This window comes from Podarcis bocagei, assembly GCF_964188305.1.
Source record: "Podarcis bocagei genome assembly, chromosome: 13".
In the NCBI taxonomy this organism is placed as follows: Eukaryota; Metazoa; Chordata; class Lepidosauria; order Squamata; family Lacertidae; genus Podarcis; species Podarcis bocagei.
In genome coordinates this window covers 1,362,379-1,387,726 of record NC_138138.1, presented here as the reverse complement: position 1 = coordinate 1,387,726, position 25,348 = coordinate 1,362,379, and the positions used below count along the sequence as shown (strand labels likewise).

General features: G+C 48.1%; 1 protein-coding gene across 2 annotated transcripts; it reads left to right on the top strand.

Moving 5' to 3' along the window:
- Positions 1-1,747: 1,747 nt before the first annotated feature.
- Positions 1,748-15,358, top strand: LOC308572491 (beta-crystallin B2). 2 transcript variants are annotated; one of them, XM_081168624.1, is made up of 6 exons: positions 1,748-1,871; positions 6,607-6,678; positions 9,954-10,072; positions 10,916-11,048; positions 13,297-13,439; positions 15,003-15,358. In XM_081168624.1, the coding sequence occupies exons 1-6, from the start codon at positions 1,845-1,847 to the stop codon at positions 15,169-15,171; spliced, it is 663 nt and encodes a 220-aa protein (XP_081024750.1). In that variant the 5' UTR covers positions 1,748-1,844; the 3' UTR covers positions 15,172-15,358. The 2 variants fall into 2 exon arrangements, with proteins under 2 accessions (XP_081024750.1, XP_081024749.1); XM_081168623.1 differs by lacking the exon at positions 1,748-1,871 and adding an exon at positions 4,288-4,655.
- The last annotated feature ends 9,990 nt before the right edge of the window (positions 15,359-25,348 follow it).

Sequence of the window (25,348 nt, the reverse complement as noted above, 5' to 3'; positions counted from 1 at the left end):
CTCAGGGCCCTCTTCTTGTTTTGATCCTGGGCTAAATGGTCTTACAGAGCAGGGGCTCTTTGGATGCCCAGGATGTCTACAGGCCTCAACATCATCTACAGTCATACCTCATGTTACTGACGCTTCAGGTTACGTGTTTTCGGGTTATGGAAGTACCCAGAAGTACCGGAACCCTACCCTTCAGGATGCGGGTTGCAGACATGCCTCCGTCACGGATTACGTGGATTGCCCGAGGTTCCACTGTACATGTGTTTACAAACCCTGACATGCCCTTCTGTGTTGAGGGTTCCCATCTGCTTTGCATAAAATGAAGCTCCGTGATCCACATTTGCTATAATAAGAAATCTTAAAAACTGCTGTTGCATCTTCTCCTTTTGGTCACAGGCGGGAGCCGGCAAATTTTTTTAGCTGCAGGCCGGTCCCCTGTCCCTCAGACCTTGTGGCGGGCTGGAGAAGGGGCATGGGGGGGGGAGGGAGCTGGAAAAAGAGGCAAGGGGGCCAGGCGCTGCGCTTAGCTTCCCAGGGGCACAACCCATGGCGCATTTCATTTCAGTGGGCTTCAGGCGCTGAACAAGCGGTCTTGAAACGATTGCAGCTTACTTGCAAGTAAGCGTGGCTTTAGGACTCTTCGTGTCTGTGCATCCAATGGCAGGGCAGACGCGCGTCTAAAGTGGACTTCCGGAGGTGGCGAGGCGGAAGGAGCCAATCTCTGCCCATCAAGCGCCGCTGAGGCAAACCTTTTCCTCCCGTCACCATCGCCGGGAGTCTTGGTTTGCCTTGGGGTGCCAAGGTGATTGAAATCTATAGGAACAGGAGACCCTCGCCCCCAGCTCCTCAAATTGATTAAATCTGCCACATTGCTGACAAATAGGCGCAGAAGCTTTTGTGGGAGAAAGTAAAAGGGACTCACTTTCCTCCATAAACACGGGAGAGAAGGTGTTTTAAAGGTGGCCAAATGCTGGTGCATTTTTTTAAAAAGTTGTTGCTTGCAGGTGACTTTCCCAGTTCCTTTTTGTGTCCAAAGAGCTATTTTAGTGCTCTGAGTTTCTGGGTGCCACACCCTCCTAGCAAGTGTTATAAGCTTATCAAGACAGACTAGCTTCTTGACGCTGGGCCATTAAGAGAGCAAAGGAAAGGGGCTCTGTGCCAGATGACAATGGAGAGAGGCTCCTCTAGTTCTTAGACAAAGCCTGAGTTTGAGAGCAGTGTGTGCTAGAGGAAAAAGCTGCAGGCTGGAAAGGCAGAGCTCTCTCAACCATCACCCATGGTAGATTTATGCTTGAAACCAAGGCTGTGGCTTTGGGATAAACAAAAATACACCTTTGGGATGTTAATACTGTGAACCCCTCCATCCTAGACTCAGGTTATATATATGTATAAAGAAACCATATATCCTAAAGAAACCATAGTTTCTGCTGTGTATCATTTCCAAAAGTTAACATGAACCCTGGGTAAGCACCTGGAATCTCACCCCCCTCAGAGATTGGAGAGGTATGCAACAATAGGCTTTGCAACATGAGACTATTGAGGGTGCTGCCCATGGAGTTATGGGGTGCGCTAAGGTTATTTGTTAAAGTACAGCAATGCAGTTAAAAAACAAAAAACTTAAATGAAGCTTTTAACTTAAACAAAAATGTTAAAACAAAGTGGATTTTAAAGTTGTGCTTTAAAACAAAAAAACACCAAATAATTCCAAACTCTCCAATGCTCTGCAAGCAGCATTTTAGACAGTCCCACTTCTTGCAAAGCCCACCGGACCTATTGAAACGGATTTGTGTGTATGTGAATGTGGGAGAAAGGAGACATGGATCACTCCAATTTGTCTTGGTGCACACCCTTATTAGATGGCAATGTGCTTCCTTCAAAATGTGGCAAGTCAGCCCTCGGCCCTCTTACACTTTTTGCAGAATGGACCCAAGCTCTTTGTGGATCTGTTGAGAAACACCAATTAGTACAGAATAACCCCGCAATGTTGCCTTATTTCCATTTGCAGTAGTTTTTGCAGGGTGCAGAGAAAGAGAGAGAGAGAGACTCTTCTGCTTCACGGATCAAGCACAAGAATTGTGTGAATGTATCTATGGATCTAGCTATCCATGCCACAGTGATGACTCCCAAATATTATCATGGTTTGGTGTTATCAAGAATAGGGAAACCCCTACGCCATGAGTATTGATGGTTTCTTGAAACTGGGCAGACCCCACACTATCTGAGCCTAGTTTTGCCCCATCTCAGTTATGGGGCATCATGTGCCCACCTGCAAGCAAAAGACATAATGGGCAAGAGGCACCAGGAGACCACTTCTTGTGATCAGCCAACCTGGTGTCTCCAGACGCTGATGGACTCCTATTAACACCAGTCAGGATGGCCTGAGGTCTAATGGCAAAAGGCCTTGGACTTTCCCTGGGGAAGCTCTATTGGACACCAACTGCCTCCACTTAGTGCTTAAGAGCTGAAGCTGCAGAGGTCCAATCAGGTTTAGCTTGTGAGAGTGTTGCATTGGTGGGTGGCTATATTTGAGCTGTTTTCTTTTTAGCATAATTTACAATCCCCAAAAAGAAGAGTTTGGATTTGATATCCCGCTTTATCACTACCCGAAGGAGTCTCAAAGCGGCTAACATTCTCCTTTCCCTTCCTCCCCCACAACAAACACTCTGTGAGGTGAGTGGGGCTGAGAGACTTCAAAGAAGCGTGACTGGCCCAGCAGCTGCAGGTGGAGGAGCGGAGACGCGAACCCGGTTCCCCAGATTACGAGACTACCGCTCTTAACCACTACACCACACTGGGTACTTGTCAATTGCCAAGGAATAATAAATGATATGGGATGCGGGTGGCGCTGTGGATAAAACCTCAGCGCCTAGGACTTGCCGATCGTCAGGTCAGCGGTTCGAATCCCCGCGGCGGGGTGCGCTCCCGCTGCTCGGTCCCAGCGCCTGCCAACCTAGCAGTTTGAAAGCACCCCCGGGTGCAAGTAGATAAATAGGGACTGCTTACTAGCGGGAAGGTAAACAGCATTTCCATGTGCTGTGCTGGCTCACCAGATGCAGCTTGTCACGCTGGCCACGTGACCCGGAAGTGTCTGCGGACAGCGCTGGCCCCTGGCCTCTTAAGTGAGATGGGCGCACAACCCTAGAGTCAGACACGACTGGCCTGTACGGGCAGATGTACCTTTACCTTTAATAAATGATATGGGTTGGGATCCCCCTGGGAGCCCCAACTTTATAGGGCTGAGAACAGATCACCCCCCAAAAAAGTATGCAGGAATGGGGCTGAGGCCTCCCAATCTTGATTGGCTGTGCCCTGGTGGGCCTCCCAACAGCAGTGGTGTGCCCTGGTGGGCTCTCTCTGGTGGCAGAGGGCCCTGCTGGGCCTCCCATCAGCAGTGGTGTGCCCTGGTGGGCTCTCTCTGGTGGCAGAGGGCCCTGCTGGGCCTCCCATCAGCAGTGGTGTGCCCTGGTGGGCTCTCTCTGGTGGCAGAGGGCCCTGCTGGGCCTACCTGTAGTGGGCAGGCCTGACAACCTTCTCCCAACTTATGAGACGTTGCAAGTGTGTGTTGCACATGTGATGTTACACACACATGTCGAACCCCCCAGTGTCATGCGGAACTCGGTGCCTCTGCTCTCCTGTAAAGAAAGACTGCTGTGTTTGCAACGTTTTAGTTCAGAGAAAGGGTGAGAAAGATACGGCATGAAATATACTTTTAAAATTATGCCTGGCATGGAGGACACAGATAGAAAAAAACTTTTTTCTTCTCTCTGTGTGTCTCCTGTCAACCAGAACTCATAGACATCGGATGAAGCTGAATGTTTGAAGATGCAGGACAGATAAAAGAAATGACTTCTTCACGCAGCGCATAAACTATGGAACTCCCTCCCTCAGGAGGCAGGGATGGCTACTAACTTGGATGGCGTTAACGGAGGCTTGGAGAAATTCATGGTGGAGGAGAGGGCTCCCAGTGGCTCCTGGCCACAATGACTCTGCTCTGCCCAGGAGGGGAGAGTGTTGCTCTTCTGCTTGCATATTGTTCGCCCCTTTCCCTTTGGAGCCTTTGGGCAGCCAGTTGCTTCATGGGTCTCCCTGTGGTTGCTTCTTGCCAAACCAGCAGGGACTGTGGTCTGAGCAGCGGGCAGAATGTGTGCATAGCTGGAAAAACCCATCTTCCCTTAAAAAATAAACAAACAAAACTCCAACTTTGCAACTGCTGACCTTGGCATTTTTATTTCTATTATTTTGCCTCCTAAATGAGCTATATGGGTGTGTTGGGTTTATCAAAGAGGGACAGTCTCTCGTCCTCAAAATCCCCAGGCTGGACTGAGCTGGGAGCAACATTGTTCCAAAGGGATGCCGGGGGGGCTTAGCAAAGATCCTGCTGAGGTTGACAGAAATTCCCTTTTCTTGCCAACAGGCCTGACAAAGAGAGTGGCTCCAAAATGAAAAGCTCATGAAATAATTCTGCCTCTTGGTCTTTAGCAGGACAAAGGGTCGTGACGAGTCAGCTGATCTGGGTTTTCATTGCCCTTTAATCCAACCTTCTCGATTTTGATCACACATTCGTGAACTCGATAAATACTTCTGGTGCATTAATGTGCCGGCTGCCTATAAATTCTGGTGCTTGGCTGCAGCACTTCCAGTGGCATAAGCAAACTCTGGTGCAACTGGTAAGCATCTTATTCTTTTTTTAACCCCCCCCCCCGCAAAGTTTTAAAGCTGGGGGGTTTGGGGGATTTTTGTTATATATTTTTGGGGGGGTCTTCTTTCCATTCCAGGCGTGAATATCCTGTAAAGGAAATCCCAGAAGGAGAAATTAGAAAGCAGCTCTCTAGTTCTCAGCCGGTCTCAGCTTCCACTGAGGCACCTCAAGTTAGGCATCCAATATCTTTGTTCCAACCTGTCCTTACCTATGCTTTGAAAATCCAAACAGGAGAGCTGCCTCCATTGCCTAGGGAATATCTGTACAGTGGTACTTCGGGTTAAGAACTCAATGCGTTATGGAGGTCCGTTCTTAACATGAAACTGTTCTTAACCTGAAGCACCACTTTAGCTAATGGGGCCTCCTGCTGCTGCCGCGCTGCCGGAGCACGATTTCTGTTCTCATCCTGAAGCAAAGTTCTTAACCTCAGGTACTATTTCTGGGTTAGCGGAGTCTGTAACCTGAAGCGTCTGTAACCTGAAGTGTATTTAGAGAGGCGGAAGAGGGACAGCAGCAATTGGGAGGGGAATGCCCTTTGGACAAGAGGGAATTGAGACAGGTGGTTCACAGCCTGCATTAAGCCGTGCTTAGTGCTTAAAAAAGTAAAGTAAAGGACAGTTAAGTCCAGTTGCATTCGACTCTGGGGTTGCGGCGCTCATCTCGCTTTACAGGCCGAAGGAGCTGGTGTTTGTCCGCAGACAGTTTTCCCGGGTCATGTTGCCAGCATGACTAAGCCGCTGGGACCGAGCAACGGGAGCTCACCCCGCCGCGGGGATTTGAACCACTGACTGGCAAGCCCAAGAGGCTCAGTTTAGACCACAGCGCCAACCGCATCCCTATGCTAAGTGCTTAGTTGTGAGTAATTTCTCCTGGCTAGATGTGTCTGTGTCTGGACTGTTTGGGTATTTCCCAGCACCTTGGCAGCAATCAGAGGGTGTGGTCCCCACCCCCTATAGACCCCCTTTTTTTCTTTTGCAAACTGGCTGATTCCCTCTCCCTTTCAAATGTATATATTTTCTAGCTTCCTTTTACACAGCAGTCTCTTTAACCCTGGCAAGTGTTTGTGTGGCCACCTGCAAATGGGGACCTTTCTGTTAGGTTTCCTATGTAGAAATGTATATGATGGGAAAGGGAGCTGGTTGCAGTGGCGCTTTATGGCTGCATTGCAAATGAAGAGAGCCAAGTAGGGACAGGAGAGCAAGACAGTTTCTGCCTAAACTGCACTTCCCCAAGTGATTTCTGGACCAAAATGCAACTATCTTTCAAAATTGGCACTTCTCTGAGTTTTGCGGTTCGATTCTCCAATCCTTGAAAATGTTACAAAAATGCATCTATTTATCGGGGTGGGGGAGAGGAGAGAGTATCAGGGGGCATAGCTTGCAAAAAGCATACATGTTAGGCACAGCTGCATACGTGACAATTAGGGAAATGGCACACTAAAAGGATGACTAATTTTCATGAGGACTCTTTAAAATAAAAAGTGCAGATTGGTGTGGAGAACAGATTGGGGCAAAAGAAAAATTGAGAGAAATTGAAACTGACAGATCAATCCTCTGTCCCTGCTGTGTCAGGAGATTGTCTCTTGCCAGCTCTGCCGCTCCAGCTACCTACCTCCCAGGACTAGTAAACCCAGCATTGGAGACAGCAATGCTTCTGAATGCCAGTTGCTGGAAATTGCAGGAGGGGAGAGAGAGAGCTCTAGTGCTCATGTTCTCCTTGCAGGATTCCCATCTGTTTGGCCACTGTGAGGATAGGATGCTGCACTAGATGGATCCAGCCAATGGCATTGCCGGGTTTCTGGTGCTCGTGACCCGAACTTCCTCTGGGATGGCGCCTACCTAGCATTGTGTTTGTGCAGTTTCTCCAGTGTGGTGACTTTGCCCTTATCCTTCTACTCTGATGTGAGGTTCTCTCCCCAGGGAGCAGCTCAACCACTTTTCATGATGGCTTCAGACCACCAAGCATCAAAACAGCAGCAAGCCAGTTCCAAGGTCAGTAAGGGGCAGGCCAGGAAGCCGAGGGCTTGCAGCCCTGCAGAGGCTCTCCCTGGAAAGAACTCAACTGGGTGGAAAATCCCACTGCAGACCCAGAATCTTGCGGGGCAGCAGGAAGCAGTGACAAGAATAGATTTTGGTCCAATCTTACATTTTATCAATAAAATGAGATCCTTTATAACCGGGGAGATCTTTCCTGTAAACAAAGGAGGTGTAAGATCAACAAAGAGTATTATAGCTCCTCAAAGACTAATGAAGGCATCATGGCACAAGCTTTTGTGGACGTTTGTGCATGAAAGTGTTAAGTTGCTCAGAAGGCAAGCAGAATGCAAAATCATTAGCCCACCATTTCTACCCTGACTAGGAGAAAGGTAATCTCCATCTTGCTGGCTTCTGTGCAGAAAGAGAAAAGCAAGCCTGGCCGCCTTCCCCATCAGCACCACACAGAAAAAGGCAGGAAGCACAGGAGCTCCAGCAGGGAGCTTGGGCATCCTTGACATAGGTGGGCTTCTTAACTGTATGTGTGGGCTGGTAGGGAGGACTCTCCGGAGTTTCAGGCAGAAGGACATTCCCAGCCCTACCTGGAAATGCCAAGGATTGAACTTGGGGACCTTCTGCATTCAAAGCAGATGCTCTGCCTCTGAGCAGAGTAGCACTGAGAAACCACGGAAGGATTTTCTGGGAGCTTGAGTGTGGTCTGGACTAGCTCATGAGGTCTTTGACTTGGCTGGACCCTGCCCCAAGCAGAGCCACAGGGGGTGGTGTTGGTTCCTCCTGCCCCCCCATCAATTCTCATTTATTGCTCCTATGTGTAACCTGTGGGACAGGGGGTTGGTCTGTAAAAGGCAGCAAGTTGGTTATAAGCAAGGACCAGGGCAGGATTCATGAATACATCTCAAACTTCTACTCTGTGCAGCTTTTGCATCACCGAGGTTCCTCTTTAGCCCTACAGGAAGCAGGATCGCATGTGCCTGTTCAAGCTTCAAAGATGCTTCAAAGCATCCTGCCAACTTTTTACACACACAAAATGAACCAGAAAGTGGACAGAGCAGGGCAATGGAAAGGTGGTGGAACAGGGATCCACCCTTGCCCCCCTCCCCATATTGGGCCATAATACAACACAAGTTGCCAGGGACCCAAGCTTTGCAAAGTTCCTGAATGCCTCTCCTACCTCCCAGCCCTCCTGCCAGGGTCACAGGAAGTGTCCACACAAAGACAAACCCTGAAATGAGCTTGTTAATGCTGGAACTGGTTTCAGTAACAAAGCCATGTTACTTGGCCTTTTGCAGCAAAAAAGTCCAAGAGATCTGAGGCATCTAAGGGCCAATTTTCAGGAAACCTGTTTGTGTTTCAGTTCTCACTGGTCATCTTTTTTTACTCTCTGCTGTTGTGGTGGGCAGGAGGGGATGCCTTGGGTCTATTATTTATTGCATTTATATCCCACATTTTTTCTCTAAGGAGCTCAAGGTGAGTTACATGGTTCTTTCTCTCCTCACTTAATCCCCACAACAGCCCTGTGAGACAATGGCTGCCCCATGAGCTTTATGGCAGAGCTTTATGGATTTGAACCCTGGTCTCCCAGGCCCAACACTCTGACCTCTAGGCCACCCTTGCTCTCTCCCAGTGAGCCTGGTAGATGTTATGTATCTACCCTTGCTTTCCCTTTGGCCTGCTCCTCCTCCAGGCACTAGCATTCCCATCTTTTAGCTGGAACCTCAGTGGATGGTACAATCCATGGAGGTCTTGGGCCAAAACTGGATAACTAGGTAGGTTAGGGAGGAAATTGGTGCAGGATGAAGTCACTCACAGTTAGGCCTGTCAAAAGAATGTTACAGCATTGCTTGTAAAGTCCTGTTGCAAAGTCCCATTGCAAAGTCCTGTTTCCGCCTGTGAACAGCCCAGGGAGGTCCATGAAGTAGGTACCCACCACCTCCTGCTGCCATCCCAGTATCTGCTTCTCAGCAGGAGGCTGTTCTGAAGGTGCCACTGGAAATCATGTCCTCGGTACATATTTCCACCTCCTTTGAAGTGTAAGTATTCTAACCCCTTCACTTGACCTGCTCCACTTGCTCCCTGCTCCAGGACTGAAAGGGAAATCTGAAAGAGGGAAGTTTATAGGAAAGTTCACTGACTTGATGAAACCTGAATGCAGCCAAAATTCCTGGTGGATCCACTGGCAGAGGAAGAGGAGCGTGGAGGGAGCACACCGCCGCCGGCAGTGCAATCCTGGTGGGGTGCCATCGCAGCTGCCCCCCCCGCCTGTGCTGGGCGCCACGCCCCCCGCAGGTGGTGCACCACACCCCCAGGATGTGCGCCAGCCCCGCCCCCGTCTGCTTTCCGCCACTGGGTGGAACATGACATTTGTAGCTCAGAGGTAGAGTATCTGCTTTGCATGCAGAACATCCCAGCTTCAGTCTTCAGGTAGAGCTTGAAGAGACCCTCCCTGAAACCCTGGAGGGCCACTGGCAGTCAGTGAAGACAGTACAGTACTGAGCAGTGGCCTAGCCGGGGGGGGGCTGGGGGGTTCTGGGTGCCCCCATGGCAGGTGGGGCAGGAGCACAGGGAAGGTGCCCCCATGGCAGGTGAGGCAGGAGCACAGGGAAGATGCGCCCAGTCAGGGGTGGCACCCCTTCCCCTTGTGGCCGGCGAAGGGGCGCCCCCTGGCAGGCCAAGAGGCGGGGGGGGGGAGGCACAGCCACTGCAACTACCTCCCCCCAGGGCGTGACCTGGGACAGAAACAGTGGACAGCAGGAGAGGTGATGGAGGCCTCTCCGCTCCTCTCCTCCGCTGGCCTCAGCATGTGATTGCACCCCCATGCTGCATTGCGAGGCTGCAATCAGAAAGTCACAAAGGCGCACAGGGCTGCCAGGCACGTGCCCTTCAAATCAGTCCAATCAGACTAATTGCAAGCAGCTGCTCCCTCTGTGCCCCACCCCCTGCCACTTTGTGCGCCTGCCCCGGGCAGCAGTAGCATACGCTCTGCCATTGGTCCTGAGCTAGCTGGACCAGCGGCCCAATGCCATATAAGGGAGCTTCCAATGTTCATACCCAGACACAGCTGTTGTCTCAATCTGTACGTTCGGCTAGCCACACCATGATGACTGCACCAACCTGTCCTCCTCTGTTCCTGCCTTCTCTGCCTATTTGGAGGCAGCTTCCCCTCCAGATGTTTGGATTGCAGCTTTCACCAGCCACCCAGCATCAAAAGGCTCTGGGTAGGCCCCCTGAGTAGGGTACCAGGTGTCTGTCTGTCTCTCTTTCTCGGGTTCCAGATTGTCGTCTTCGAGCAGGAGAATTTCCAGGGTCGCTGCCATGAGCTGAATGCGGCTTGTCCCAATTTGAAGGAGGTTGGGCTAGAGAAAGTGGGCTCCATCCTGGTGCATTCAGGCCCGTAAGTCTCCCCCTGTGCGAACAGGGGTCAGGAAAGATGCAAGGGCAAGCTTCTGTGCCAAGGTGGGGTTGGGTCACACAGCTAGAAGGAGGTTCGTTTTTGACACTGCACAATTTCATGCAAGTGTCTTGTTTGTCCTTCAAAGGGCAAAATGAGGAGAACCTCCGGCCTCTTCAGATAATTATCTCAGATAGCCTCTGAGGTGAATCATGCTCCAACATGACTGTCATTTCAATGATGAGCAAATATGACACTCTTAGCCCTTTGTGGGAGAGGGAATGATGTATTTTGAGGAATGAGATTCCTTCAGCTCCAACTTTCATTTTAATTTTATTTCAGCAATTTTTGTTAGGGTGAGGTTTTGGGTTTGAGTTTATGAATGCATGGATCATTTGAGCAAGTTTGGGGTTATTCTGGGTTTAAGGCTGTTTATTTCCTGTTAGGTGAAGAATAGGTTGCAAATAGCAGAAGTAAATAAATAATTGAATTAAAATGTTGGAGTAGTTCCCCTCCTCTACACCAGAGGCATACACCAGAGATTTTCTTCTAAATCTGAAGTGAGGACAGATAATTTATCTGTACAGTGGTACCTCGGGTTAAGAATTTAATTCGTTCTGGAGGTCCGTTCTTAACCTGAAACTGTTCTTAACCTGAGGTGCCATTTTAGCTGTTCTCATCCTGAAGCAAAGTTCTTAACCCGAGGTACTATTTCTGGGTTAGCGGAGTCTGTAGCCTGAAGCATCTGTAACCCTAGATACCACTGTACTGCCAGGAAAAAGTTAGTTCTGCTCCAGCTGATGGAGATTTTTGTGGGGGGTGGGGGGTATCTCTGTGCTTTTCCAGATGGGTTGGCTATGAGCAGGTGAACTGCAAAGGGGAGCAATTTGTCTTTGAGAAAGGAGAATATCCCCGCTGGGACTCGTGGACCAACAGCCGGAGGAGCGACAGCATCTCTGCCTTGAGGCCCATCAAAGTGGTGAGGAGGTGGGGAAGGGAGGGGGACATTCTGGCTGGTGGCGGGCAGCACTCATGTAGTGAATTTCCTGGGCTGGATACAAGAATGGGCAGGTTTGCAGCTGATCTTAGAAGATTTTGGAGTGGGCAGATGGAATCATTGAGCTGGGATCCCACTTTGGGGTCACTCAGTCCACCCCCTTGTAATGCTCTCCTAGGGATGTGTGCCCAGCAACATCAAATTCCCCATCCCTGCTTGAAATATGATGGGGCTGGACAGACATGGAACAGATGGCAGCTTCAGCAGCAAAAACAAAAGAGAGGAAGGAAAGAAGGGTGCAAATGATGACCTTCATGTGCCCTTTGTGGTTTGTTATTCCAGTTGGAAGGTGGGTCATGGCTTTATCTGCAAAGCAAAACTCCGAATCAGTGACACAAGTCATGCTTTCACAGGAACCACTTGGAGGAAAGAGGGGTTTTGTGGGCAGGGGGAGATGTAATATTCTGGAACACGCAATAGCCTAGTTTTATGAGAGAGATTTCTCCCTACCACCACCAACCATATACTTGTGAGGAGGGCCCACCCGTGGTGTGTTACTGTTTGGGTGGCTTTCAATGATTAAAAATGCAATGCATTAAAATTCATGCATGGTATTTTCAGTGCTATTTTTCTAGAAAAAGAGCCAGAACTCACCACGGACACCTCCCTTGTTCTCTTATAATGGCAATGGTGCCTACCTGAGAGGGACTGAGTTCCGGTTGAAAAAAAGCTGTGGGTATTTTAATATATTTTTATTAACAATAAAATTGCATGAAGTACATGGCATTGAAGTCCCTTCAAAAACCAAGAGCTGAAGTGGCTGCAGCAGAGAAGTCCCTGCTGCCGCAGAAATTTTCCGATCAGCAAGGAGTGGGCAGCCCTTGCCGGAAGCCTCCAAGGAGAGCTTTCCCCCCACCCCCCTCCGGATCTCTCTGTTCATTCCTGCCTCCAAGGACCCCTTTTAATTACGGGATGTATTTCTCGGAGAAAGAGGTTTAGAAGAGAGATTCCTACTCTCTGGTAGGCACAATGGCGATAGCTACCAAGTACATTACAACTTGGTTAGATATTACATCTACCCTTATCCACTTTTAAACAAATGTTCTGCACAAAAATACAGAATAAAATCGCAGACGCTTGGCTTTGCAAATAAGTGAATGTTTTACTCACAGAATTTCCAAAAGTTGCAGCAAGAAAGTCTCCATCTGCTGGCAGTCATACAAAGAAGAGGCTCTAAAAGACTTTAAAATAAAATAAAAATTTTTAAAGGATCTATAAAATCTCCCTTTTGGAGAGGTTCAGCTCAATGGCAGCATTTGCAGAGCCCGGAGCCAAAGCTATATAGCAGGAAGAGAAAGACCCTGGGGGGGGGGAGGGGAGCCTGCTAAGCAACACCCCCTCTGATAGCCTGGGCTCAGGGTTAACCCTTTTATGCACACAGGTGTGCATATTACAGCATTTATACCCTGCCTTTTTCCCAAGCTGGGATTCAAGGAGGCGTCCTACATTTAAAAACACCATTATGAAATACAAAGTAATCCCAACAAGCTAGTTAAAAACCAATAGTTAAAATACATTAGAACACCAGCAATTAAAATGCAGTTTGCCCCGACAGCAGCACTGTCTGCACCTTAGTTTCCAAAGACCTGTCCAAACAGGAAGGTCTCAACCTGCCAGCAGAAGGATGACAAAGAGGGAGCCAGTCTAGCCTCTCTTGGGAGGGAATCTCATATTCTGGGAGCAGCTGCAGAAAAGACTCATTCTTGGGTCACCACCAGCTGTGTTTCTGATGCTGTTGGGACCAAGATCTCACTCAAAGATCTCACCCAAAGATCTTAACACCTGGGCAGGTTTGCATGGGGAGATGTGATCTTTCAGGTAGCCTGGGCCCAATCATATAGGACTTTGTAAGTTACAAGCAGCACTTTGAAGTGTGCCTGGAATCAGATTGGTAGCCTGTGAAATTGTTTTAACTGGGCTGTAGCGTGCTGAAGTGGTCTGCATAATTCTCCCAGCCACCCCTTAATCCTTACAAGGATCCTACGATGTAAAGCTAATCCAAGGGTTTGAGCCCAGAGGAGTGGAGCTGGCATGCTTCTGCTCCTGCCCAGTGAGCCAGGGTTTGCACGTGGCTTTTCCCCCATGGCCTCCTTCTTCCTTTGCTCTGTCACCCTTCCCCCTGTCCTTGTGTGGCTGCCTCTAACCTTGGCCTGGTGTGGCTTCCTCCTAGGACAGCCAGGAGCACAAGATCGTCCTCTATGAGAACCCCAGCTTCACTGGAAAGAAGATAGAGATCATTGATGATGACGTGCCCAGTTTCCATGCCCATGGCTACCAGGAGAAGGTGTCCTCTGTGCGCGTCCAGAGTGGCACGTAAGTCCTCTGCCAGGCAGCTTGGTCAAGCTTGGTTGGCTGAGAGAGCTCATTTCCTAAAGATTCCTGGGTGGAGTGGCACAAAAGCCTCTGAGGTGCTCCTGGACTCAACTGAAGGCCACTGGGGTTTTTGCAGGACACCACTGGCATGCACCTAGAAACATAGGTATCAGACCATTGGTCTATCTAGCTCAGTATTGCCTCTACTGACTGGCAAAAAGGTGCTGACTGTGCAAAAAAGGTGCTAGAGATGGAGGCGCAGGTGTGGGGTAGATGAAGAGGCTGGGCTTCGTTAGGGTCCAGTCTATGTCTTATAGGAAGTGCCCAGAGTCTGAGCCAGAGTGCTGCTTAGGACTGTCTACAATAATATTCCCCAACCTGGTGCCCTTCAGGTCTTTTGAATGACAACTCTCATTAGCTCTGACCATTGGCCAGGGTGGGAGTTGTTGTTCAAAACACCTGGAAGGCACCAGGTTGGGGGTTCAGGTGGGGTCTTTCCCAGCCCTGCCTGGGGTGGGTTGAATCTAGGGCCATTTGCATGGGGGTCAGGGGCCCTATTTCTCCTTGATAGGATCGTGCAAATTCATTTCTTCCTTGAGTTCCTTGGGTTCACATGTTACACTCAGGCCACATTCATACAAAACATTTGAAGCACTATAATACAGTGGTGCCTCGCAAGACGAAATTAATCCGTTCCGCGAGTCTCTTCGTCTAGCGGTTTTTTCGTCTTGCGAAGCAACCCTATTAGCGGCTTAGCGGATTAGCGCTATTAGCGGTTTAGCGGCTATTAAAGGCTTAGCGGCTATTAAAGGCTTAGCGGATTAGCGGCTAAAAGGCTATTAGCGGCTTAGCGGATTAGAAAAAGGGGGGGGGAGTGAAAAAAAATTGGAACACTTGCAAGACGTTTCCGTCTTGCAAAGCAAGCCCATAGGGAAAATCGTCTTGCGAAGCAGCTAAAAAACGGAAAACCCTTTCGTCTAGCGGGTTTTCCGTCTTGCGAGGCATTCGTCTTGCGGGGCACCACTGTACTGCTTTAAAAAGTTGAGGCTTCCCACAAAGAATTCTGGGAGCTGAAGTCTATTAAGGGCATCCTGTTCTCTGAATGGTTTGACAATCAGTCCCTCTTCCCAGGGAATTATGGGAATTGTGGCTCTGTGAGAAGCACAGGGGTATTCTAGCAATGCTCAGCACCCTTAACAGACTACAGCTCCCAGAATTCTTTGCAGGAAGTCATTGCTTCTTAAAGTGGCACCATAGCTCTTTAAATGCATGGTGTAGATGTGGCTCAGCCAAAGTGGCAGGCAGTGGCAGATCCATGATCATCCCCCCTGGATGGTGGAAGCATATAGAAAGGCCTTTTTTGCTTTTGGAAATAAATGAGATGCTGTAAATCTGCTTCCAAACTTTTGTTAATGTTCAGTTCTAAATATAACAAATGTGTTACAGACAGCAAGCAAAACAGAGCAGAAAGCCATGTCCACTAGCCAGATCCCATCACCTGGGATGAATAGCTGGGAGGGGACTCCCACTGTGTGCTGCGCTGACTCCACTTCCCTTTTGCAGATGGGTGGGATACCAGTATCCTGGCTACCGAGGCTACCAATACCTCTTTGAGAAGGGGGACTATAAGGACAGCACTGAGTTTGGTGCTCAGCAGCCCCAGATCCAGTCGGTGCGGCGAATCCGGGACATGCAGTGGCATCAGAGGGGGGCCTTCCATCCTGCCAGCTAAGCCTCCGACTCCCCTTCGCTGCTGCCTCCAGACTGGGGTGGGTGGGTGAGAGAGTGCTCTGAGAGAGCCAGCAGGGGCCCTGACCTGGTCATCTACCCCCTCCCCACCAGCTCATGTGTGTGAGTAACCGTTCTTGCTACTGCTGCCATCACCATGGAATCGCCTGAATAAAGCTTTGCCATTCGAACACAGTTCTTGGTCTTTTCTGTTCTACTCATGATACTCCTAGAATCATGGAATTGTAGCATTGGAGGGGCTCTCTGAGGGTCATCTAGTCCAGCTCTCTGCCATGCATGAATCAAAGCTACGGCATCCTTGACTTCTGTTTAAATACTTCTAGTGAAGGAGAGTCCACCACCTTCCCAGGGCGTCCATTCCACTGCCAAACGGTTCTTGCTGTCAGAAAGTTCTTTGTGAGGTTTAATCAGAATTTCCTTTCTTAGAATTTGAATCTACTGGTTTGGGTCCTATCCTCTGAAGCAGGAGAAACAAAAGCTCACTTCACCCTCCATTGGCTATGCATTTTTATTGATTTGTATTGACTGGGGGCGGCAACTTTCCCCCCTGCCCCCCCTGCTACACCCATGAGTCCAATCCCCTTTGATGCAGGAAGAGCTGCAGTCCAGCAGCAAGCAGGGAGACTTACTCAGCCATGGTATTTTAGTTAAGGGCCACTCACTCTTAGATGAACCTACTTCACAGGGTTTTTGGAAGGATAAAAGGACAGAGGAAAACCATAGATGCCTTGTAGTTCAACCAACACAGAAAAATTACAAATTTCCCCTTCCAAACAACGGCTCCCCCCCCCCCTTTTTAAGGGGGAGGGTTGTGTGCATGGCTAGATTAGGTGTCTAATGTCTTCCTGTGTGTGAGGAAGAAGACAAAGACAAAGACAAAGGGAGAGAGAGGAAACAAGAGGCATAGAGTGAAGATATGAGGGAAGTGAGCAAGGAGAGCTTCACGCCTGATAACCCCCTATTCCCTCACCCCAGATTCCCCTCACTGGTGAAGTACATGGCAGCCTGTTCTTGGGGGGAGCTTAGATAAGAGAGAGAGGGGACGAGAGACAGAGAAGCTGATGCTTGCCCTCCCCCCAATCACACCGCCACTTGCCCTTCCGCACCCCACAGAATCATGCCACCGCTTGCCCTCCTAATCCCCCCACCCCAAATTGCATGGGAACTGCTGTGAACTGCTGCTCACCTGTGGGCAGCTGGCAGCCACTAGAGTTGCCATATTTCAAACAGTGAAAATCAGGACAGAAAAGTTGTTGGTTTTTTTTATTTTTTTTTTTAGTTTTGCCCAAAGTTGTTGACACTGTTGACATGGATTGCCACATGTCCAGATTTTCCCAGACATTTTTTCATTTTTTCCTGTCCCTCCACTTTCAACCCTTTTGGAGGGGTCTCTTAGGGTCACTTCCCATCTCTCCACATCCCCATAGGTGAGATTACTGTGACATGTTATATGCTCAAACCACCTTTGCAGATGGTTTGAGCATATAACATCAATCCTGGCCTAACTGCACTGGCTGCCACTTAGTTTCTGGACCCCATTCAAAGCCTTAAATGGCTCAGGATTGCAATACCTGACCAGACCCAGCATTCATCAGCAGCTATCATTTTCTGATCATTCTCTATTGCTGTTGAAGGTGTGCACTGTTGAAAGTCTTCTGCCTCTGCTATTTACCATGGAGGGCTGTTTAACCCACAGCCACCATGCCACCCCAGTCATGTGCTGATAGCAGAGTTAACCAGGGTTCCATCTGCACCCCATGCAAATATTACTTGCCCAATGAGAGCACTTCCTCAATCTGGTGATCCTCTTTTGAGCCCCTCCCTGCTCTGTAGCCCTGCAGCCTCCAAACCAGCGAAGGAGAGGCCAAGTTCCCCTCTGTCCTCTTTGCTGGCACAGCCACAGCCTGTCCAAGAGGCACCTTGGGTGGCTATTTAAGCTGAAGCCCCCTGGCATGTCACTGGCTGTGATGAATGATGTGCCAAGAAAATTTGCTGTTTTCTGCTCCCAGACAGACAAGCGGATGTATCTTGAATGCCAATGAGGAGGAACTGGGGAGACCAGGCAGCTGCTTTTCAGATTTGTATGTAAAAGCCCCCCCCCCTCCAAGTTTCCCCTGCTGTGCCCGGGCGTGCCTTCCCCCTTCATCTATCATTCTAAAACATTTCTGTCTTGCTATTCAGCCACACACACCCCTGCGGCGAAGCAGCTTACAAAATGTTATGTACTGAGTTGAATAGGATCCAAACTGCAGCAGTCTGATTGGTCCTAGAACAATAGGATCCAAAATGCGGCAGTCTGACTGGTCCTAGAACAATAGGATTCAGAATGCAGCAGTCTGATTGGTCCTAGAACAATGCAGCAGTATGATTGGTTGGCAGGAACCACCCAATCATGCTCCAGATATAAGTGAATCCACAACCTGATTGGCTTACAGTAGAATTTCAGAATTAGCCAATCATGTGCAGCCCATTGTGCAAATAATGTATATAAAGCAGATACTTTGAGGGGACATTCATTCATTCCTCCTCACCACTATGAGCTGAATAAAGAGCATGAAATCACTTTTGAGTATATTTCACAAAAACTAGTAGACGGTTTTGCCCTTAGCTCTGCAATTTAAAATACACAACCCACAAGGAAAAAGAGATTGGGAGGGAGGAGGAAAACAACAAGCTCAGGCAGGTGTTCTTAAAGTCACAGTTCTTCTAATGAACCGTTGGGATAGAAGAGATGAACTGCTTCTCCCTTGGAGGTTAATTTTGAAAAACAAAGTGGCAAACTGCTATGGTTCTGCCTTGGACCAGTACACTTCCCATTTGCCTGAATAAAAGTACCCCCCCCCCAATTTAGGTGGGATTTGGAGCCTCCCAGGAAGCATGGGAGGCCATGGCACCTCTCTTGGCTAGAAATTAAGCCATGGCTGAGCCCACCAGAAGTGGCACCTCAACGTAGCTAGGCTCACTCTGGGGTCCTGCGTCTGTTCCAGGTCTCATGGCTGAGGCACCGGCTTGGGCTTTCCCTGAGGGAAGCGGGGAACCCAAAGCAACCAACCTTTGGTCAGGCATCTGGGTTGGGCTTTGCTTGTTCTGACTTGGTCAGATCCCACCTGGGATGTCCAGTTCTGGGCGCCACAGTTTAAGACCGGATATTGACAAGCTGGAAGGTGTGCAGAGGAGGGCAGCCAAGATGATCCAAGGTCTAGTTGGTGGAGTCAGGGATGTTGAGGCTGCAAAGAGGAGACTGCGAGGGGACAGGATGGCCAGACGTACAGGGTATGAGAGCTGTCATCGGGAGGTTCTGCCCTCCCCAACAAAAGGCCTGCCCCCTCCAACAAAAGTCCTGGCTTCACCCATGGTTGGACTAGATGAGCCTTCTATGATTCTAAGTCTGTTGGTGCCTTTAAAAGACTGACTGTTGCATAAACTCCATTGGACTGGTGTTGTGAGCGTGAGGGTACTACAACAGACTTGGGAGTTTGTATGTGTGTTGTTCAGCTGAGTTCATTTGATAGGAGGTAGGCATTGTAGGCATGTTGCCCATGTTAATCCCCTTCTAACGTGTATGTGTGGCATGACCATGTATTTATATGCCAAGGTAACCTTGAGCAAATAGACTGGCACCTCCGCCCCGGCCCTGGCAGAGTTAGTGTTCCTTTAACAAATTATGGCAGGCAGAAATTCAGCAGGTCAGAACTAGCCTATGGGATTTAAATTAGGGTTACCAGACGTCCCCGTTTTCCCATTTCCCGGGGACAGTCCCTGCATTTGCAAATAAGTTCCCGGACAAATTCCATCCCTGGAATGTCCCCGGATTTCATCTAATATCCCCGGGAAATGCAGCAGCGGCAGGTAGGAATGGGATTGGGGCTGCTCCGATGGGAAGGGAGGCATTATGCTACCCTTGCCTTGCCACCGCAACTGCTCTCGGCCCTCCTTCTCCACCTTCCATGCACACCGCTTCCCCACCACCTCCACCACCATCGAAGAACCAACAACTCATTTTTTTATATAAATATTTTTTATTATGAATTTCAAACAAAGAAAAATCACCAAACATTTACAATCCCTTCACCAAGAAGTAACAAACAAAGAAAATATACATAAACAAAAACATAAATCTAAAATAAAAAACATCATAACTGTTCATAACTTATTTTTTCCACAACTAACTGGACTTCCTCACATCTCCCTTCCCTGCATACTCAATATTAAAATCATAGACAGCAATTTATTACCTTATTTCAGTTCTTAATTTATACTTCTCAAATATTATGTCTCAAAGTTAAAATAATTTTTGTCCAATACTTATTAATTTAGTTCAGATATAATATTACTTCAAATTTCATTTTCTTAGACATCACTTAGTCTCATATACCTTTCAACTAAGTTGCTGGTACCAAGCTCTTTTCAATCATGCAATTTCTTAATATTCATACAATTTGTACTGTTTTTGTAAATAGTCCTTAAATTTTTTCCAGTCCTCTTCCATTGTCTCTTCTCCCAAATCTCGGATTCTGCCAGTCATTTCGGCCAACTCCATATAGTCTATCAGTTGCGTCTGCCATTCTTCCAGCGTGGGCAAATCTTGTGTTTTCCAATATCTTGCGATGAGTATTCTTGCTGCTGTTGTTGCATACATAAAAAAAGTTCTGTCCTTCTTTAACACTTTCTGGCCGACAATACCCAAGAGGAAGGCTTCTGGTTTCTTGGGAAAGGTATACTTAAATACCTTTTTAAACTCATTATAGATCATTTCCCAGAAAGCCTTCACTTTTGGACAAGTCCACCAGAGGTGAAAGAATGTCCCTTCAGTCTCCTTACATTTCCAACATTTATTATCATGCAAATGGTATATTTTTGCAAGCTTGACTGGGGTCATGTACCACCTATATATCATTTTCATAATATTTTCTTTCAAGGCATTACATGCCGTGAACTTCACCCCGGTGGTCCTTAACCATTCCCAGTCATCAAACATAATGTTGTACCCAATGTCCTGAGCCCATTTTATCATGACCGATTTAACTGTTTCATCCTGAGTATTCCATTTTAACAGCAAGTTGTACATTCTTGAAAGTACCTTAGTCTTTGGTTCTATAAAAATTAACACTGCTTTTGTATTGATGTTCGTTTGCAAAAGTTCCAAAATGTCAATGATATTCCTAGTGTTAGCAAACAAATGTCTACCTGGGAGAAAACCTGCCTGGTCTTTATGAATTACTTCATTTAACACCTTTTTAAATCTACTTGCCAAAATGTCTGCAAAAATTTTGTAATCCACATTCAGGAGTGAGATGGGACGGTAGTTCTTAAGTTGAGTCTTTTCAGTTTCCAGTTTAGGTATCAATGTGATGAAAGCTTCTTTCCACGATTCCGGTGCCTTCTTCCCCTCCAAAATCTCATTACAAACCTCCATTAATGGTTGTGTCAAATAATCTTTCAATATCTTATAATACTTGGAGGTAAGTCCATCTGGCCCTGGAGATTTGCCAAGTTGCATATTCTGAATGGCACCTTCTATTTCTTGTTGTGTTATTTTATAATTCAGGATTGTTCTCTTTTCCTGAGATAATTTTGGTAGTCCATTTATTTTTAAAAATTGGTCTATCTCAATCTCTTTTTGCGGCCCTTGCGTATAAAGTTGTTTGAAGTATCTCTGGAAACACTTTCTAATTTCCTCGGGGTTCTGAATGCTTCTCCCTTCAATCTCTACATTTGTAACCGTATTCAGTTTTTGTCTCTTTTTCAACTGCCATGCAAGCAGTTTCCCACATTTATTTGCTGATTCAAATGTCCTTTGTTTCATTAGCTTAATCTTCCACTCAACTTCTTGGTTTATCAATTTAGCATATTGTGCTTGGTGAAATTTAATTTCTCTCAGGATCTCCTGTGATTTTGGTTTCAATCTTAGCTTTTTCTCACCATCTCTTATTTTCTCCAAGATCTTATCCTTTTTCTCATTCTGTAGTCTTTTCTTTATCGTATTCTGTTGTATCAGGAACCCCCTCATAACAGCTTTACTTGCATCCCAGATTACTCTTTTTTCCACTGTGGTGCTCAAATTTATTTCAAAATAATCTCTTAAAGTCTTTTGGGCCTTCTTGATAATCTCCTGATCTCTTAACAAGGTGTCGTTCATCTTCCATCTAAAGGAGCCGGTTGGGATTAGTCTCATTTCCATTTTCATGGCGTTATGGTCGGAGCAGGTTTTTGGGCAGATTTCCACTTTTCTAGTCTTAGGTGCCAGTCCTCTAGTTATCCATATTTGGTCGATTCTTGTCCATGTCAGATGGGCTTCAGAAAAGAATGTTCCTTCTTTCCCTAGGGGGTTCTTTGTCCTCCAAATATCAATCAAGTCCATATTGTCAGTTAGCTCAAGGAAAATTTTAGGTAGTCTGCCGTCTTTTGTCAAACTTTGATTTTGTGACTTGTCCATGTTTGTAGAGACCACTCCATTCATATCTCCCATCATAATGATGTTGCTGTAGTCCAGAAAGTCCAGCATTGTCTCATGCAGCTTCTTGTAAAATTCTGGTTTCCCCTCGTTCGGTGCATAGATTCCTAATATCAAAAACTTTTCACCTTGAGTTTGTATCTCAATTGCCAAAATTCTTCCTTGCTCATCTTTAAATAGGAATTTTGGTGATAGGCTCTCCTTTGCATAAATTACCACTCCTCTTTTCTTAACTCTGTCCGATGAAATAAATTCTTGGCCTAATCTTTTGTTAATTAACACTTTCCTGTGGAGCCTAGTCACATGCGTTTCCTGCAAGCAAATAATGCCCAATTGTCTGTGCGTTGGCTTCTTCTTCAAAAGAAAACAGATCTTCATACTTGACAGTGCCTGTGTCAGACTAGTTAGCTGCAGCCAAGCCTGGCTGACCTACCCTCCTAGTGCCCCCAAACACGTCATCCTAATATAACTGTTGCCAAGGGAAGGGGGGAATAGCACAAAAGAGTGATCATTAGAGAGCCAGCAGGTGGCCACCAGGCATTGTATAATATCTGGTAGCAAAAATAACTGCTTGGAATTTCTCAACAAATGTCATTGACGAGAAACAGCAGGTGCAATCCCCCTACCCCTCCCAAAGCAGAGAGAGGCAAACTCTAGATGTTGTTGGACTCTCAACTCCAGGCAGCTCCAGGCAGCATGTACAATGGTCAGTGAGGAAGGGAATTGCAGCCCAGCAAGAGCTGGAAGGAGACATAGCATGTTCCCCATGTCTTGTGAAAGAGATTGTGGGAACAGGATTCTGTTCATGGTTCATAGGGGCAAAAGAAAGCAGAGATTGACCCATTAGAAAAAAGCATCCCAAACCCACCATTGGATAGAACCCATGAAAATGTCAAGAGGTTCTGGCAAGTTTGTTTGAGTCCTCCAGAATGCTGTTGGGAAATATGTTACCCAAAGCAGAGGGCAAGGGGCACAAGGAGGAACAACAGCCAGTGCTTTTTTTAAAAAAAATGTTTAGGGGTACTGTCAGAGCTGCTTCCAGATCCTAGCTCACAGAGGATCACGCTAGCCAGCAATCATTAAGTAAAAGTCTTTATTGAATTACAGTTTCCATTCTCAAGCTGCTGCGTGCAACTCTACGTCTAGTGGCTAGATCGGCGAAGCTCCGTCTGAGTCTCCGCCCCTTGTGCACCAACTTAATATCCTAGCCCTGCTCCACCTTTTCCGCCTGACTGTTCTCCTCTGGGTCCCTCTGCCCCCCGGGGTCTCTTCCTTCCTGGATTCTTCTGACGCCGACCCCCCGGACCCCCCTGTCTCCTTGCGCCGGGCTTTAGGACCTGGCTCTCTTTCAGGGCTGCCTACTGCGTCACTTTCCTGTGCATTTGAACTTGGCGCGCGCGCCCAACCTTCCACTTTCCGTCTGACCGTTTCTTCGCTCCCCGATGGAGGTGTGGCCACTCCTGACTCATGCCCTCCCCCCTGTTGTGAGCTGCCAGCGCTTGCTCCCTGGCTCCTTTCCTCTTCCCTGCTCTCTGGCGGTGACGCTGGTCCCGATTTCCAACTGCTCTCCTCTGAGTCCCCTCTGGCTCTATCTTCCTGGGGTGCCCCCCTAGACTCCCCCCTTGCCCTGGCCACTGGTGCTCCTTTCTGTGAATCTTCTGATTCACTGGAAAGGCTCGGAGATCTCGGGTCGTCGTCATCACTCATCTTTTCTTCTGCCTCCTCCCCTTCGCTCTCTGTTTCCTCCCTTGCTCTTGCCTCTGCTCCTGAACCCCTGACATCCATCCCCCCCTCGAAGCCCCCCGTTCCCCCCTCCCCTCCTTTCGGTGCGGGAGCTGGGTGCTGCTGTGTCAAAGGGACGAACGTCGGATACCGTTCGCTTCCCGTGGCGGGCCTCCATCCGAAGTCTCCCGGTTCTTCCTCCCTGCCCTCGTCGACGACGGTCACCTCCGCTTCCATCTCTGTGCCGCCGTGCTCGAAACCAGGGTCGTCCCCGAAAACGTCCATGTCCGTCTCTCCCTCACTTCCTCCTGGCGGCGTTGCTCGTCCTGGACCTTCCAGCCACTTCCTGCGCCACTGCTCCTCTGGTCTGTCGTCCCACCAATACGAGGGTTCTGAGGCAGATCCCGAGGGGGACCCCTCCGGGGAACGGGCGTCTCGTATCGGGTCCTCGTCCGAGTCGAACCCCCGGAACGTGCTGGCAGAAAGCGTGGGCGTGAAAAGCCAGTCGTCGAAAAAGTCTGCTGGCATTGGTCTATGTGGGAAGAGGGCATGAAACTCGTCTTTGAGCAGAGGTTCGTCCAAGGCGTAGCCCGGCACCCAGCTGTTCGCACTGGCCGGGGTGCCCTCCTTGGCGAGAAAGTATTCTACCCCCTCTTCCCCCCATCTGGAGTCCAAAATCTCCGTGACTTCGTTGATGCGCTCCTCCTGTGCCACTCCCGCGTGCCCGGTTCTTTCTCTGAGTGGACTCGGTGCCGTTCTGGGTTCCTGAAACCTGTGCGGTGCCTTGTAGGGAGTGAGCACCGATCTGTGGAACACCGGATGCATTCTGGAACCCTCCGGAAGCGCCAGCCTGAAAGCTACCGGGTTGACCTTAAGAAAGCCGACTTCATAAAACTTAGGGAAGTGCTGGGTGAGATCCCATGGACAGCAATACTAAAAGGAAAGGGAGTTCATGATGGCTGGGAGTTTGTTAAGAGGGAGATAGTAAAAGCACAACATCAGGCAATACCAATGAGACGGAAACATGGAAGGTGCCTAAAGAAGCCAGGGTGGCTATCAAAAGAACTTTTAACTGAATTAAGATTAAAAAAGGATGTGTACAAAAAATGGAAAAGGGGGGAAACCACCAAAGAGGAATTCAAACAAATAGCCAGAACGTGTAGACATAAAGTCAGAAAAGCTAAAGCACAGAATGAACTCAGGCTTGCTAGAGAGGTTAAAAGCAACAAAAAAGGCTTTTATGGGTATGTTCGTAGCAAAAGGAAGAACAAAGAAACAGTGGGGTCACTCAGAGGAGAAGATGGTGAAATGCAAACAGGGGACACAGAAAGGGCTGAACTCCTTAATGCCTTCTTTGCCTCAGTCTTCTCCGATAAAGAAAACAATGCCCGACCTGAAGAATTTGGAGCAAATGATTCAGCAAAGGAAACACAGCCCAGAATAACTAAGGAGACAGTACAAGAATATTTGGCTAGTTTAGATGTATTCAAGTCTCCAGGGCCAGATGAACTGCATCCAAGAGTATTAAAAGAACTGGCAGATGTGATCTCAGAACCACTGGCAGTCATCTTCGAGAAATCCTGGAGAACAGGCGAAGTCCCGGCAGACTGGAGGAGGGCAAATGTTGTCCCTATTTTCAAAAAGGGGAAAAGAGAGGACCCAAATAATTATCGCCCAGTCAGTCTGACATCAATAGCAGGGAAGATTCTGGAGCAGATCATTAAGCAAACAGTCTGTGAGCACCTAGAAAGGAATGCTGTGATCACCAATAGTCAGCATGGATTTCTGAAAAATAAGTCATGTCAGACTAACCTGATCTCGTTTTTTGACAGAATTACAAGCCTGGTAGATGAAGGGAACTCAGTGGATATAGCCTATCTTGATTTCAGCAAGGCATTTGACAAGGTGCCCCATGATATTCTTGTAAAGAAGCTGGTAAAATGCAGTCTTGACTCTGCTACCACTCAGTGGATTTGTAACTGGC